Below are 17,671 nucleotides of genomic sequence, written 5' to 3'. Positions count from 1 at the left end.
GGTTCTTATAACTTAACCATGAACATCTACCCTGTTCCTATACACTTAGTCCCTACTTCTGGGCTATTAGTACCCGGGATCTTAATCCCTCTGACTCTCCTCATCGGAGCCTTGAGCTGCTCAGCTAAATAACCTGTCTGTCTCCTAGAGTGACCTATATGGGTGAGTAGCCTATTCTTACTAGACCTAACCTGTCTAGGTTCCACAGAGCTCTACCTGCCTGTTCAGGTCAGAGCTAGCACAAAATGGACCCTGAAAGCATGGCTTCAGAGCCTTTTATATCCTAGCACAATGCCATCTGCTGGTCACTGTGAGAAACAGCAAGGGGCATAGCTTAGAGCAGGAAGAGCAAACAGTACCCCTCCCAATTGTATTTTAGGACCCAGTTAGGTGTCTATAACACTGAGGGACTGTCTGCCCATAATACTAGGGGTGGCTATTTTACACATCCCTCAACGTGTTATGCCTTTTTGATACCAGTAGCATGAGCGAAACATTAATACTCAACAAGATCGCATAATCTGCCCGTGTAGCCAGGACTACAATAACAGGAGAAACTAAACATCATATTAATGCAGGTAGCTCCATTATGACATGGGTTACTGAGGCACTCATTAATATCTACAGAGAAAAGATTCTGTTTACTATATAAAATATACATTTTTATATTGACGTGTAACACTTATAAATCATTTTAACTAAGGGCGAGAATTCTCAAAGATCAAATGGGGAATCCTGTGCATTTGCTGCAGAATTCATAGCCATTCAGTCTTTGCTAACATTTTTCAATTTGTTAGGTCACTTTGATCAATTCAGACTAAACTGTTAATAACCATAGTTCAAGCCTTCAGAAATACATTGTCTAGGGCCTCCCAAAATTATGATTGATCTGATTCTATTGAATCGCATATCTATGGGCAATGTTGCCATTTTATCTACTAGAGTTCAATATTCAATATTGAATAAATCCAGTTTCGTGGAAGGGTAAACAGAATTTCCTAGGTTAATAAGACACAAGCCATTCTGTTTTTTTTCTGATGTAAATCCATTAAGATCTGAATTTTAAATTTGCAATATAGGTTGCAATGTTGTTAGGGATCAATTGGAATTGATGGATCATAATCTGAAGCAGAAAATTAAAATGTGCTGTGAATAATGATGGCAACATTTATAACAATTATTATGCACTTTAAAAGCATTTTAACAGTACATGTATGTGATCTGTTATCCAAAAAAAAACCTTATCCAGCAAGCTCTCCCATTTTAATCCAATAATTCAACATTTTTAATATGTTATCCATTTTCTCTGTAATAATAAAACAGTACCTTGTACTTGGTCTTAACTAAGCTGTAATCAATCCTTAATGGTGGCAAAACAAGCCTATTTGGTTTATTTAATGTTAAATTATTTTTTTTAGTAGACAAAGTATGGTGATACAAATTACACAAAGACCCCAGTGTATTTGCATACACTGTATTTTTAAAGTATTTATATGCCATTTTACAAATATTCTACCTAAATATTATAAAATGTTGAATGACATTCTTCTTTTAAAGAAGTTAAAGTGTTGCAATCAAAATCAAAAAACGTTATTTTCAAGTATTCATTAAACAAGGAAAATCCATTGGTGATATTTGCTGTTTACAGCAAGCATTGGGTTACAAGTGTCAGTGACTAGAGAAGACTTGTACAGTTGTTGGGTATTTATGTATAGGATTTATGTACAGCAAAGAAATATTCCTATACATATCTCACATTTTTCAAAGTTTTGTATGTTTAACATCAGGCCTAATTACTAAAATGCTAAGTTGTGCAGTGCAGGTTCCGAGAGCATCTATTCAGCAGTTGGTGATGATCAGTCTACTGAATGATCGTTACAGGTAATTAATTATAGGCCACTCCTTTTTGACTTGAAGAACAGAACTTTCACTTAAATTAATGCAAATGGTTCTTCTAGGTGAGAGCATTGAGGGTGATGTTGTGATGGCATACTCAGGGGAGATCCTGGCCCCTCTGCCCTCCCAGTGGCTGCTGCCCCCCCTCCCCTGGAAATTCGCTCTTAAAGTACCAGGAGCAGCATTTTTGCTGCCCCTGGTACTTAGTGGGGCGCTGCCGCCTGAGGCGACAGCCTCAACTCGCCTCATTGGCGAAGCACCCCTGGGCATACTCCATTAATGCCTTTAAGAGAGGCTTGGATAATTTCTTGAACAAGCGTAATATGCAAGGCTATAGCAACCTTAAGCCACAGGTGATCCTTTAGAGGGATTGAACCAGGTGCATTCTTGACTCTTGTCTTTTGTCAACCTACACTAAAGAACCTGCATGACAGATTGTCAAGTTCCCTCTAATTTAGTAGTGTTTTTTCTTTTTATTCATCTAAATCATAGCATATGTTTGACTGTCTAGATACTGAATATGTTGAGAATTGACCATCCCTTCATCTATGTTCCAACTGTTACAAACAACAATTATCCACATCCTCCTCCAGCACAGAAGGGGCTCCAGAAGTAGCCTGGAAAATTTAACTGAATATTTAATTCTGGCCTCTGTTAATGACAGAATGTAAGATTACATTTGGCAAATATCTGGCCCCACCAGGGGCAATTCAGGCTACTATAAAGCTGCCCTGAGGTGGCTCCTGTGAAGTCCCCCACATGCTCTTACCTTATCTTACAAATGGCGCCCACTTGCATTATAAGAGCCAAATGTGGCTCTTAATATTACCAGGAGTTGCTTTTTTGCTGCCCTTTATAAACTGCAGTGCAATGCTGTCTGTGGCAAGGTTCTCACCCTGCCTCATGGCAGGGTGCACCTTGGCCCCACATGTCATGTAACTTCTTTTTACCTTGATCGCAGTTCACACCACCGTAACCAGCATTACACAAGCAAATATAACTTCCCATGCCATTCCTGCATCGTCCACCATTTCTACATGGATTTGCAAGACATTCATCTACATCTGAAACAAATAAAATCAGACACTTGTGTTATTTCCAAGCATTGAGAGACAAATTCAAACTATATGTGGAATGTAAATGTTTTCTGTATACTGTAAAAGTTTTTACAGTGAGTGTGCGTTTGTGTGTGTGTGTGAACACCTTAAAGCTATCTTAAATATAAACCCTCTTCTAGCTACATATGCTGACTGGATGGTCATGCATAGCAACCCACAATACACTGATATGATAGAAAACCATTGGTCCACTTCTTGTCATTTCAAGTGGTATTAGAGTTCAACACTATTCCCAATTGTTCAGAGCAATTGCCTGAACTCTTATTAAAGTGTATTAATAAAAATTAAGCATATAGAATAGAATATGATATAAGGCTTCTTATTTTTTCTTTATATATATTTTACAATGTGGCAATACAATAAGTACGTGGTTTTAACAACACATAGGGGGTTATTTACAAAACTCTGAATGCAAAAATCACGAAAAATTTGTGATTTTTTTTTAATAAAATCTTACTTTTAAAAAAATCACACATTTTTCGGAATTTATTACACCCCGAGTATGCAAAAGTCCGAATCAGAAAATCAGGCATCTCAGACCTGTCGAGGTTGCATATAAGTCAATGGGAGAAGTCCCAATAAAAAATCAACAGAGCAGTAAATGGTAACTACTGGCTGTTATGAGTTATGGAACAGGAGCATAGAAACAACTGTTACTACGAAACCCCCTTAAGGTTCTTATTTAAATAGTAAATCTAAAACATATATGTCTTATTTACCATCACAATGATATTAAAACTCACCTTCATTGCAGATTTGTCCAGTCCAACCTGGTATACATTCACATGTATAGGAGCCTACTGTGTTGATGCAGTTACCTTTAGGGCTGCATACATTTGCTGATGCACATTCATTCACATCTTTTAATTATAAATAAAACAAAGAGTTAGTTTAAGGTACTGTGGTATGAAACCTAAGCTTTTGTAAACTGTTTGACAGTGGGATGTCTGACTGTCAGAGAAATATAAGTTACAAAACCCTTATTATTTAGTCCCATATTACCTTTGTCACAATTGATTCCTTGCCACCCTGAGTTACAACTGCATGTGTAGCTGTAAACTCCATTTTGGCATTGGCCATGTCTGCAGGGGGAGGTTTTGCAATAATCAATCTCTGAAAAGAAAAACATGAACAAGTTGCAAAACATTATATCTTTTTCATATTTTACACTATTTTATTTTATGTATTCTATAAATGATTGTAACCAAGTTAATAATAATCAAAAGCTGCATGAAAAAATAAGATTTTATGGAGGATAAATCTCAATCTTGTTCAAAAATATGCTTTTAAAAATGTCTTACTGTTGCAGTTCAGTGGATTGTTTGGGTCTGTCTCATAACCATTCTGGCAGGAGCACCTGAATCCACCAATCGTGTTAGAGCAAACTTGCTGGCAGTTGTCTGTGTGCCGTGCACATTCATCAATGTCTGCAAGAAAAGAACCCCATATCCTGAAATCCATTCAACATACACATCTTAAATCACTATGTACTGTATATATAAGCAAGCAAACTGCTTGAGTTGTGATTAGCCAAACTATTTGTGTAGGAATTTCAGCTTTCAATGAATCAAGAATCTAATAAGAATCTAACAAGAATCATGTTTCTTAGTAGATGGCCATTATGATGGCTAAGGAGGATTATTTATCCTTCAGTATACCTTCTAATACTTGTATTAGATAACCAATTGATCTCATTATTTTCTGTAAAAATAAATAAGAGGAAAAAGAGGAGCAAAAGGAGCAAATTTATCAAGGGTTGAATTTCGAGGTGATGGGAGTTTTTTTAAACTCCCATCACCTCGAATTTCAAATAAAAAAAGACCAACCGAAATTTATAAAAAAAATGGCATTTTTCAACTTCGGGTGAATAGGCTGTATTATATCATTCGATTTGAATTTGAACTGTATTTGATCGAATTCGAATTAAAGTATTTTCCACAAAATGTCCACAAAATGACTCTAAATATGCTCTAAAGGTCCCGCATATGCTAAAACAGCAATTCGGCAGGTTTTAGATGGTGAATAGTCAAAGTCGAATTTTTAAAGAGACAGTACATAAATAATTTTTAATATTCAAATTTTCGATTTTTTTTTCAAATTCGAATTGAATTTGGACAATTCCCTAGTCGAAGTACACTAAGGGGCAGATTTATCAAAGGTCGAAGTGAAAATTTTAATTAAAAAAATTTGGATTTCGAACTAATTTTTGTGTACTTCTTTAAAAATTCAACTTTGACCATTCACCATCTAAAACCTGCCCAATTGCTGTTCTAGGCTATGGGAGACCTCCTAGAACCTATTTGGAGTCAATTGGTGGACTTTGAAAAGTTTTTTCTTGGAAAAACAAGCGAATTCGATCAAACACGCTATTAATTTGATTCGTATATTCAAATTCGATCGAATAATGGCCTATTCATCCGGAAAAAAGTTTCATTTTTTGATAGATTTCAATTGGTCTTTTTTAATTAGAATTTCGAAGTTATGGGAGTTCAAAAAAACTCCCCTTACTTAGAAATTTAACCCTTGATAAATGTGCCCCCAGGCTAACTGCCCCCCCCCCCGGGAAATGCCCCATACTTTATACTTACCCCTCGTTGCAGATTCTGGCAGCGGACTTCACGGCATCCATCTTCTGGGTCCTCAGTAAGCTGACTGGGGGATCGGCAATCTCCATCAATTTCGGTGCATGCGCAGTTGTCGAAAACCAGCAAAATTGCACCGACATACCGATCTCCCAGTCAGCTTACCGAGGACACGGAAGATGGATGCTGTGAAGTCCGCTGCCAGAATCTGTGACGAGGGGTAAGTATAAAGTATGGGGCATTTCCCCAGGGGGAGGGCAGTTAGCCTTGGGGGAGGAGGGAGGGTTTTTTTACAAAAGGGTTTCCTTCTCCTTTAAAGCATTTGTGAATAGCCCGAGGCACCAAAGTGAATGTTATTATAAGCAAATTATTATAAAGTGTTGCTTGCACATTACAAAATGTAGTTTTATAGCACAACTAGTATTTCAAGCTATTTGTATGTTATACACATAGGCGGTTATGTACTAAAATCCAAATTTATTTTATTAAATAAAACCATGACCAAACTCCCATGACCGATTTTAGCTTATTTATTCATTAACAAAATCGGATCTCGGGAAAACGATAAAACCGATCGAAAACCCAAATCACTAAAATTTTCCGGTTGTTTTTCACTCTAATCATCCAGAAAAAGTTGGATTTTAGCAGTATTGGGGTATAATAAAAAAGATTTTAATGTTCGGATTTTAATAAATAACCCCCATATAGGTGAAATCCATGTAGGTGAACTCTGTGCATGGTATTGGATTGTGTGTAAACACTGTGCATATATTCATACTGAGCTGTATGTGAGTTTTGGAGCACTAGGGGTCACAATATCAGTATTCAAGAATATTACAGTATATTAGTTTTCTTTCAGTTACATTTTATCTGATGTTTGAAGCACCTGACAGATTATAACAGATGACATCACAAAGTACCATTTGTAAGGATATATTACAGCATATGCATGGATTTTGTTTATTATATAGTGAATAATATACCCCTACTGTAAAACAGAATTCCCAGAGGCGTTCCATGACCATATCAAGGTACGAGGCCAAAGGCCGAGTGCTTTAATAGAGGTCATGGAACTCCTAGGTGGCTTCTAATGTCCTCATATTTTACAAAAGAGGGTACATTATTTATTGTAATACACACGTTTTGGTGAGACATATGACAGAAATGACATCACTAATCATTGATTATAACTGATGACATTACCAAGCATTGTTTATACAGTGAATAAAGTACCCACTATTGTAAAATATAAGGATATAATTACGGATGCCGGGATTTGGTTCGGGATTTGGCCAGGGCCAGGACTTTTTCAGCAGGATTTGGATTCAGCCGTATCCAAGTGCCTGACTGAACCGAATCTGAATCCTTAAAATTGCTTGACTTTTCATTCACAAATAAGGAAGTAAACTGCTGAGTTGATGTCATTAGTTAAATTGGTGCTTAGTGATAATAATTAACTGTGTTGTATATTGTAGAACACATAAATATTAATTTGCTAAAACAGACATTCTATTTTTTCAAAAGCAGAAATTAAAAAATATTTGATATAAATGTGGTGGGTTATTGAACTTACCTATACAAAGAGTCTTAGTTTGGTCAGGACTAAAACCAGCCTTGCACACACATATAGAAGTGGCATTATCTGGAAAGTGAATTAGCATGTGATTTATTAGGTGCAAGTAATGTCTCCTCAGTAGACTTCAGAGATATATTGCATCCATGGACTAGTGTTAGGTTCAAGTTAAAATGAATGAGGATTAGTGATGGGCGAATTTATTCGCCAGGCGCGAATTCGCTGTGAATTTGCACGATTCGCCGCCAGCGAATAAATTCGCGAAACTCCCGCGAAAATTCGCGGGAAAAAAACGGGCGCCGGCGTCGGAAAAATGGGCGCCGGCGTCAAAAACGAGACGCTGGCGCCGTTTCGCGAATTTTTCGCCGTTTCGCGAATTTTGCGCGAAATTCGCAAATTTTCCGGCGAAGCGAAACGGCGCAAATTCGCCCGTCACTAATGAGGATCTTTAATTGCTCCAGGATTTACCAGAAATGTAGCTGCTTTAAGAAAGCTTAGGAAATGTAAACCTAAACAAAACCACAGAAATTTTGAAAAAATATAGTTTTACAAAAAAGCAAATATGCTGAATGTAGAAACAGAAATCTGCCCACCAAAATGATAATGACATATGTTCAGAAGGAATATTTAATATTTTATAAAAAATAAAGCTCAAACTTACTTGTAGTGTTGATTGTAGTTGTATAATGAACAAGATTTGCAGGTGTACTTATACTACTGTATCATGTAGATGTAGAAATTACAGAAGCAGTAGATAAATAAAGTGAGGCATTTTTGTTGCTGTAGTACTAATAAGTGCAGGTGCCATGATTGTGTACCCAGCAGATTGTATAACAGTTGTTGAAGTTGTTGGTGTTTATTTGGAAGTACTGGTACTAGAAGTTTTCAGCTCTTCGGTTTTTGTGATAATCTCAGTTGGTACAAATCCCTGTTTTGAGTTTATGGTAGTTGATGCACCGGGATTAGGTATAGTTTTTGCCTCAGTGATAATATATTTCGAGGCTGTACTAGCTAGAGCTGCTAAAAGATATGGCTCCGGTTACAGGTGTGAGATGCTCAGTAGTTGTACTAGAGCTACTAAACTGTACAATTGTTCTTTCAGTGGAGAAGTGTTTAGGCCAGGGTCAGATTATATCAGATCTCAACCTGTGTTTCTTAATCCTCTGTCCTGCTGCTGTCCAGCTCCTGCTCCGCCTGCACCCAGAAGCTTTGTTTCTGCTCAGGTGCAGGCAGACACTGTTGTATTTCAGTGTCAAAATGCATCATTTTGCATTTTGCACCAGATTCACAGGTAGTTACAATAAAAGGGGTGAGACCTCCACCTGCAACAAATATGGTGTTTGTGCGACTGTCTTAAAAAACCCTATTTACATTGTGCTGACGAGTGCTGACCGTCTAGGGAGATCTGCAGGAGAGTCATGGGAAACGTGAGAGGTGCAGTATATTCACAGGCAATTCATTCCAAACCAGTAATCTATCAATAGTGGAGCATTGTTTCTCTAATTAAAGAGTATTTGTGAATAAGCTGCCATTAATAATTGTAGTAATAACTATTTTTTTGTTTCATCCTCAATTTCATATTGTGAAACAAAAGAAGAGCTGGGGCTGTTATGTCGACCTGACTTCCTATAATTTCCTCACAAATTAACTTAACCTGTGTGAGATTTCAGGTAGCAGGAATCTTGACCACGGCACTTTTGTAGCACAGAATCAGCACACAGAGCCTTAGTTCAGTCCAATTCAGCCTGGGCTGCTTTATTTGAAGCCGTTCACACAGACAGCATAAAGAAAAGGTTTCAGCAGATTGAAATAAAGCAAATAAAATGTATCACAGTCCAGCACTTACTGATTCAGCTCAGTTTCCTCAGTGTCTGGTGTGCAAAGCAATGGCTCCAGGCTTGTAGTTTTAAACAGGCAAATCTGTAATGATCTCTCTGTGTCACTCTCAGTTTGAGTTCACAGCAGGCTCCTCAGCCCCTCACACACACTGAAATTAGACACCTGATTAATTTATGAGCAGGTAGCTAACACCACACCCAGGTCAGTCTGGAGTGGAATGGAAGGCCCGCCCAGATCCTTCCCTCCATTCCAGCCCTGGATACGCTAAAGAAGAATAACAATGCAGTTTCTTAACTGCCATATCCTTCATCCAGGGCCCTTAACCCCTGAACTAACATGCATTTTCCTTTTACCATATCACATATCCCCCCCTAGATCACTAGTAGAGTGATCTACAAGAGGACGAGACACTGGTGAAGTCCCATACTTTAAAGCCACCTTATGCTAATGACCAACATTTTTCAGACAAAAACCTGGGAGAAACATATATTCCATCAAGCACTTTCCCAGATATCCTGTTTAACTCTTTACTATGTACATTACTTTCTTGTACCATCCCCACTGTTGGGATAGATGCACCAAAGAGGGAATGGATTCTGGAGAGGCCATCAACATTGCTCATCTGAACTCCTGGCCTATGTGTTACCGTAAACTTAAACTCTTGCATAGCCAGGAACCAGCGGGTAACTCTCCTATTAGTCTACTTCTTATCACACATCCATCTCAGCGGTGCGTGATCTGTCACTAACTCAAATTCCCTTCCTAAGAGGTAATACCGTAGTGCCTCCAGTGCCCACTTTATGGCCAGACACTCTTTTTCAACTACTGCGTACTTCCTCTCGTGTTCATTTAATTTTCGGCTAATGTAGACTACTGGATGTTCCTCTCCATTATGAACCTGAGACAAAATTGCCCCTAGCCCTACATCGGATGCATCTGTTTGCACAATAAAAGTTTTAGAGAAGTCTGGTGAAAACAATACTGGCTTGGAACATAATGCATCCTTTAAAGCCTGAAAAGACTTCTCTGTCTCCGGTGTCCACTTTACCATTACAGATTCTTTCCCTATTGTCAAATCTGTTAAAGGCGCTGCAAGGGTAGCAAAGTTTGGGATAAACCTCCTATAGTATCCTGTAATCCCCAAAAAAGCTCGGACCTGCTTTTTATTTAGAGGGCGTGGCCAGGCATGAATGGCCTCAGTTTTATTAACTTGGGGTTTTATAACCCCCCTACCAATGATGTACCCCAGATACTTAGCCTCTTCTAACCCAATAGCACATTTTTTTTTGGGTTGGCTGTAAAACCTGCCATCTGGAGAGCATCTAACACAGCCTGGACCCTCGGCAAATGTGAATCCCAATCAGGGCTGTGTATGATAACATCATCTAGGTATGCAGCCGCCCACTGTCTATGGGGTTTTTAAAATTTTGTCCATTGCCCTTTGAAATGTTGCAGGCGCATTTTGTAATCCAAAAGGCATCATTCTATACTGGAATGCTCCCTCTGGTGTTACAAAAGCTGTTTTCTCTTTAGCCGTTTGGGAAAGAGGGATCTGCCAATAACCTTTTGTAAGATCTAGGGTTGTTAGGTAACGGGCAGTACCTAACCTGTCAATAAGCTCATCCACACGTGGCATAGGGTATGTATCAAATTTGGATATTGCATTGAGCTTACGAAAATCATTGCAGAACCTCCAACTTCCATCTGGTTTTGGAACCAGTACAATAGGAGAAGACCAATCACTACATGACTCTTCAATAACACCCAGATCTAGCATTTTTTTTACTTCTTCTGCTACTACCTGTCGTCTAGCTTCTGGTATTCTATAGGGTTTTAGCTTTACATGATCCCCTGGGTTAGTAACAATGTCATGTTCAACAATAGAGGTATGACCTGGAAGTTCTGAAAAAACTTCTCTATTTCTCATGAGAAATTCTTTTACCTCTTGTTTCTGAACACCCGAAAGGGTCTCTGCAATCTTTACCTCTGGAATTAAAGGTTGTTTACTGAATGTTTTTGCATATAGTATAGCAGATTCAGCAGTTAGGGACTCTCTGTCTTTCCATGGTTTCAACAAATTAACATGGTAGATTTGCACAGGCTTCCTTTTTCCTGGCTGATGAATTTTATAATTCACTTCCCCACTTTTTTCCATTACTTCAAAAGGACCTTGCCACTTCGCAAGGAATTTGCTTTCTGCTGTGGGGACTAACACCAGGACCCTATCACCAGGGGCAAAAGTACGTACCCGAGAACCCCTGTTATATACCTGTTGCTGCATGGCCTGAGCACGCACCATGTGTTCTTTAACAATTGGCATTACTGCTGCAATTCGATCCTGCATTTGGGAGATGTGTTCAATCACACTTTTATAAGGTGTCACTTCTCCCTCCCATGTCTCTTTGGCTATATCTAAAAGCCCTCTGGGATGTCTCCCGTAAAGTAAGTGAAAAGGCGAGTATCCTGTAGATGACTGGGGAACCTCCCTAATGGCAAACATCAGATAAGGCAAGAGTTGATCCCAGTTTCTCCCATCCTTATCTATTACCTTCTTTAACATGCCTTTAAGGGTTTTATTAAACCGTCCACAAGCCCATCTGTCTGTGGATGATATACTGAGGTCCTGAGGTGTGAGATTTGGAACAATTTACATAACTCCTTAGTCACTCTAGACATGAATGGCGTCCCCTGGTCTGTCAGGATCTCCTTGGGAATACCTACCCGGCTAAATACCTGAACTAGCTCTTTTGCAATCGTTTTAGCACATGTATTGCGCAATGGAACTGCTTCAGGATAGCGGGTAGCATAGTCCATAATCACTAGGATATGTTGATGTCCCCGAGCAGATTTTACTAAGGGACCCACCAGATCCATAGCAATTCTTTCAAAGGGAGTTTCAATTATTGGTAAGGGCACCAGGGGACTACGAAAGTGGGGCAGGGGTGAAGAAATTTGGCATTCAGGACAGGAAGCACAATAATCTCGAATATTCTTGTACACTCCTGGCCAAAAAAATCTTTGTAGAACCCTCTCAATAGTTTTTTCCACCCCCAAGTGACCACCCATGACATGCCCATGTGCCAGGTCCATTACCATCCTCCTATAGGGTTGGGGAACTACCAACTGTTCAATAACCTCCTCCCCTTTTTTGTACATCTGGTATAACAACCCTCCATTCATAGCCATATAAGGATAGGACAGCCTCATCTCAGGTTCTGTAGGCTTTCCATCCACCATTTTTACATTCTCTCTAGCCTTGGCCAGTGTGGAATCTTTTAACTGCTCAGTACCAAAATTTCCTTTATGAACCTCTAGGTTAGGTAGTCCTAGAGGATAGGGATGTCGCGGACTGTTCGCCGGCGAACTTCGGCTGTTCGCGTCCGCCGCAAGTTCGCGAACGTCGCGCGACGTTCGCCAATAGGCGTTCGCGTCAAAATCGTTCGACCATTCGATCGCTAAAATCGAAGGATTTTCGTTCGAATCGAACGATCGAAGCCATTGGATTGAATGAAATCAATGGCTTCGATCGTTCGATTCGAACGATTTTCGGATGTTCGAAGTTCGCGAACTGTTCGCGAACTGTTCGCATTTTTTGCCGGTGTTCGCGAACGGCGTTCGCGAACACATTATCGGCGGTTCGCTACATCCCTACTAGAGGACCCTCTGTGTCTGTGGGGCTCAGGTTATCCTGAGCCCCACAGGAGCAGAATTGTCCTCAGAGTCACTCTCCTGATCTCCCGCTAACACAGAAAAGGGAAAAACAAGGGGGTCCTGGGTAGTAATGTTCTCTGAGGATTTAACCTCACTATCTACAGACTGGGGTTTATTCTGAGTTTGGTTTTCCCAAAGTTCCCAGAAATAAGGAAAATCTCTCCCAATTATGAAATCATGTAAGAGTTGTGGAACTATTCCAGCTGAACAGGCCACAGACCCAAATGAGGTATCAACCTGAATAGTTGCTATGGGATACTCCCTAATGTCTCCATGTATGCAGACTACAGCAAGCTTTTTCCCTTGACAAATTACCGGAGGTATTAGACCTGACTTTATCAAAGTAACTGAACTACCAGAGTCCAGCAAGGCATGTACTTGTTTACCTCCCACAGTTACCACACACATTTGCTTTTCCTTATAAACCACAGGCTTATCCGAACATGCAACATAAGCAAATAATGATTGGTTCTTATTCATGACAGAAAAATCACACTGCATTGGTTCATCTATAAGAGGACAGTCTGCAACCATATGTCCCATTTTATGGCAGCGAAAGCACTTAATTGCCTCTTGACCAAGTCTTTTATTAGGGAGAGGCCCTCCTGACTTGGCCTGCCAATCTTTGACCCCAGTACCGACCTTCTCTCTTGGAATGTTCCTACCGAGTGCCATGGGAGATCTCGGTTTAATGGGTGAATGTTGCTGCGAAGATTTAGGGTCAGCCAAATCCTGAGCTGCCAGGTACCTCTCCACCATTTCCACTAGGTGGTCAGCTGACCTGGGGTCTGCATGACTTACCCACTTTTGCACTTTCACCGGGAGGGACCTCAGGAAACGATCCATGACAACCCTTTCCACGATTTGGGGACTAGTCAGGGTGTCCGGCTGCAGCCACTTTTTCGCCAGGTATATTAAGTCATGCATTTGAGACCGGGGCGACTTGTCAGCAACGTAAATCCAACTCTGTACCCGCTGAGCCCGTACAGACATGGTAACCCCCAGCCTTGTAACAATTTCCAGCTTCAACTTCTCATAGTCCTCGGCATCCTCGGCTGGCAGATCAAAATATGCTTTTTGGGGTTCCCCTGAGAGGAATGGAGCCAACAGCCCCGCCCACTGCTCCTTGGGCCAAGCTTCTCTCGCAGCTGTACGTTCAAATGTGTGTAAGAACGCTTCCACATCATCTTGCGGTGTCAATTTTTGTAGAAAATGACTGGCTCTGATAGTACCACTCAAATTATGCTGGGATACTACCGGAACAGCTTGGGCCCTCAGTGTGAGCTGTTGCACCAACTCCTGCTGGGCCATCAGGGAATCTCTCAAGGCCGACACCTGTGTAACAGTAGACTCCCTCTCTGCTTGTAGCTGTTCAGCCAGCAACTTGTTTGCACGCTTCTGATCCTCACTGATCTGCACAACAGCTTGTTGCAAATAAGAATTTGTTTCTCGCTGGGCAGCATTGGCTTGCTGCTGTGCTGCATTAGCAACAATAAGCTGCTCCAAAACTTTCTCCATGTTGTAGCGAGAAACCTTTCAAAACACAGTCCAATATTACTGGCCCTTTAATTTAACTGTTTTTTTGTGCCAGCGCAAACTCCACCAATTGTGAGATTTCAGGTAGCAGGAATCTTGACCACGGCACTTTTGTAGCACAGAATCAGCACACAGAGCCTTAGTTCAGTCCAATTCAGCCTGGGCTGCTTTATTTGAAGCCGTTCACACAGACAGCATAAAGAAAAGGTTTCAGCAGATTGAAATAAAGCAAATAAAATCACAGTCCAGCACTTACTGATTCAGCTCAGTTTCCTCAGTGTCTGGTGTGCAAAGCAATGGCTCCAGGCTTGTAGTTTTAAACAGGCAAATCTGTAATGATCTCTCTGTGTCACTCTCAGTTTGAGTTCACAGCAGGCTCCTCAGCCCCTCACACACACTGAAATTAGACACCTGATTAATTTATGAGCAGGTAGCTAACACCACACCCAGGTCAGTCTGGAGTGGAATGGAAGGCCCGCCCAGATCCTTCCCTCCATTCCAGCCCTGGATACCCTAAAGAAGAATAACAATGCAGTTTCTTAACTGCCATATCCTTCATCCAGGGCCCTTAACCCCTGAACTAACATGCATTTTCCTTTTACCATATCACACCTGGTACCAAAATCATGTAATAATAAGTAAGCCAAATGTGTTCCAAAGTGCCTGCATATGAATCACATCTGCAACATTTGTCATAAGTCCCATTTTGTATAAGACCACAGGGGTCCTATGCCATCTAGAGTCTGTAAGAAGACTCTCAACATCTACTGCTTATGGAACATTTTGCTATTGTTCAAAAATGTTCCCCAAATTCTCAGTAGATAAACTTATATTTCAAATTTTTCCCAAGCTTTTGTAAAAGCAGGAACAGTATTTCTCCTCTATTAGTATTTTATAAATTGTTTCTTGGCCATGTCTAATTTGGGCAGACTGTGAACACAGCTCCTCAAATTTCGATAACCTTCTAATTTTTAATTTATTATGTTTCTTTACTCTAAACCGTGTATTCATTTGGTTGTATCTGCTAGACCAATGATCTTTAGTAGTAATTATAATTGGTTCTTTACCACTTTCAGAGTCCAATAAATGGTGTAATCTGAGAAACCATATTCCAAAGGTCTGTTTGTACCCTTTATCTAATTTACCTGGAGGGTATTCTGCATTGTCAATAATTAGCAGGAGGGAAGATGTATATGGCACTAAGTTATATTTCCTGCAATTTTTTGTACATATATCTACCACCATATTTTCATGTGTTAAAGATGGAAGATTTTCATTTCTTATAATCCATTGTGAAGGCTTAACACCTCATTACTGAACATAAAAGATACTATAAACTCTGCTGAATCTCAAATTAAATGATAGTTTGACACCAACCAAAATGATGCAATATCTCCAAGGATAATTTGGTGCACTCATAAAGCGACTATGATTGCTTTAACTTCCAAAATCAATAAAAAAAGACTCATAGAAATGCTCACTCTTAAACTCCAAGAACTAGAGCAATTTGTTTAATTGCTTAGTTCTATAGTTCTTTAAATATGGTTAAACTTATCCAGTATAAGAAATAAAAAACAACTTAATGTTTATGGAAAAGAAAAGTTAGCTTGTATATATTAAAAAAACCTGAAAGATCAAGGGGCAGATTTATCAAGGGTCAAATTTCGAGGGTTAAAAAACCCTCGAATTCGACCCTCGAAATAAAATCCTTCGATTTCGAAGGATTTAGCGCAAAAGCTTTGATCGAATGATCAAATAAAAATTCAAACAATTTTAAGCGATCAATCTAAGGATTTTTATTCTATCAAAAAAACTTAGAAAAGTGCTAGGGAGGTCCCCATATGCTAACATTGCACTTCGGTAGTTTTAATCTGGCGAACAATGAAGTTTTTTTTTAAAGAGACGATACTTTGATTATCGAATGGTCGAATGGTCGAACGATTTTTACTTTGAATCAATCGAATCATTAGATTCGATCTAATTCGATCGAATTTGACCAATTCGATGGTCAAAGTACCCAAAAAAAATACTTCGAAATTTGAATATTTTTTTATTCAAACTATTCACTCGAGCTTAGTTAATCTGCCCCTAAATGTACACTATGGGCAACAAATCAAATCAAAATCTAGTACTTCCAAAATGATAATATATCTTTCATACAATGTCCATTACTTTCCCTACATTCTTTTTTAATAAAGTAGACAATTTTATATGTAACTTGATCTGGCGGGGAAAAAAACTAGACTGGCAAGAAGTGTATTACATAGATCCTATGAATAGGGTGGAATGTGCCTCCCAAATATGTCATTATTAATATGCCAGTATATTAGAACACCTTTCCCAATGGCATATCATTTCAAACTACAGACGGTGGCTATAGATTGAACAAGCTGCAGTTGGTTCTCACTCTTTGCAACTTCTTTTATGGTCCCCATCATTGAGACAGTGGTTACTAAATTAGTACCTCTCTGCTTCTCTCTGTTAATAACACACTCTACTGTATTCCCTAGCTGTTCATTACAAGGCATACACAACCATTCCTTTCCCCAACTTTTGTTCTCTTTCTCCTTTTTTCTGACTTAATACTTATCGGAAGCAAAACCAGCCTATTGGGTTTATTTAATATTTTCATTATTTTCTAGTAGACATAAGGTATGCATTACAGAAATGACAGGTCCCATATCTGAACTCCTTTTAAACATGTGCATACTGTATACTGTATGATAATTCTTATAAAAGGAAATAAAACATATTTGTATGTACACCAAAAAATCTAATTTTTTTTTACCTGTAACTGAATCTGTAGCAGAAACTGCTAAGAGGCTGGTGAGAACAAAAATCCAGATGATATATTTTCCCATTCTTTATTCCCTATAGTACAAGTCCCCATATATTAAAACATAGTCCAGGAAGGTGATATGCTTGCTGGTAGAGTAACAGGTGCTTAGAGCTGTCTCTTTGCAGGTAACTATAGAGGAGAAGAGGATCACAAGTCAGTTAATTTCCTCCCCACTCCACTCCCACATCACCAGGAAATACAGGTATAGAATGCTGGATATTTACACCATTCACATCATCTGCCCCTGTTACCTTTCACTCAACATAAATGTAATGGAATGCACAGGTTAACCAGTTTGTGGAACACTAATCTACAGTATATATATATATGTGAAACAAACAAATGATCCAAGAATGCTTGATGTTATTAGTTTCCTCTGCATTTTTCTTTTAACTCTTATTAGATGAAATATATTCTTGTTTATAAAAATCTAAGGAATCAAAAAACATGCTGCATTCACATCACCTTTAAGTTAACTTTTAGAATCTTATAGAATGGCTGATTCTTAGCAGCTTTTCAGATGGTCTTCATTTTTTATTTCTTGCAGTTTTGTAACTATTTGCCATTTTTTTTTACT

At 39.2% G+C, this 17,671-nt stretch overlaps 1 protein-coding gene across 1 annotated transcript; it reads right to left on the bottom strand.

Annotated features, from left to right (window-relative positions):
* Window positions 1-496: 496 nt before the first annotated feature.
* On the bottom strand, window positions 497-17,210 carry LOC108705318 (fibropellin-3-like). The gene is made up of 7 exons (XM_018242158.2): window positions 17,044-17,210; window positions 7,170-7,238; window positions 4,316-4,441; window positions 4,017-4,127; window positions 3,758-3,874; window positions 2,847-2,960; window positions 497-621 (listed from the first exon to the last, which is right to left on the bottom strand). Exons 1-7 carry the CDS (start codon window positions 17,114-17,116, stop codon window positions 497-499), a joined length of 735 nt encoding a protein of 244 aa, XP_018097647.1. The 5' UTR covers window positions 17,117-17,210.
* Between the last annotated feature and the right edge of the window lie 461 nt (window positions 17,211-17,671).

This window comes from Xenopus laevis, chromosome 5L (assembly GCF_017654675.1).
Source record: "Xenopus laevis strain J_2021 chromosome 5L, Xenopus_laevis_v10.1, whole genome shotgun sequence".
NCBI classification, from domain to species: Eukaryota; Metazoa; Chordata; class Amphibia; order Anura; family Pipidae; genus Xenopus; species Xenopus laevis.
This window is presented reverse-complemented; position numbering and strand designations above follow the sequence as displayed.

Coding starts and splice junctions, on each gene's coding strand:
- LOC108705318 (XM_018242158.2), bottom strand. CDS start 17,116: ATGGGAAAATATATCATCTGGATTTTTGTTCTCACCAGCCTCTTAGCA. Junction 3,875..4,016: donor AGGAATCAATTGTGACAAAG/GTAATATGGGAC, acceptor TATAATTAAAAG/ATGTGAATGAATGTGCATCA. Junction 2,961..3,757: donor TGGACAAATCTGCAATGAAG/GTGAGTTTTAAT, acceptor TATTTGTTTCAG/ATGTAGATGAATGTCTTGCA.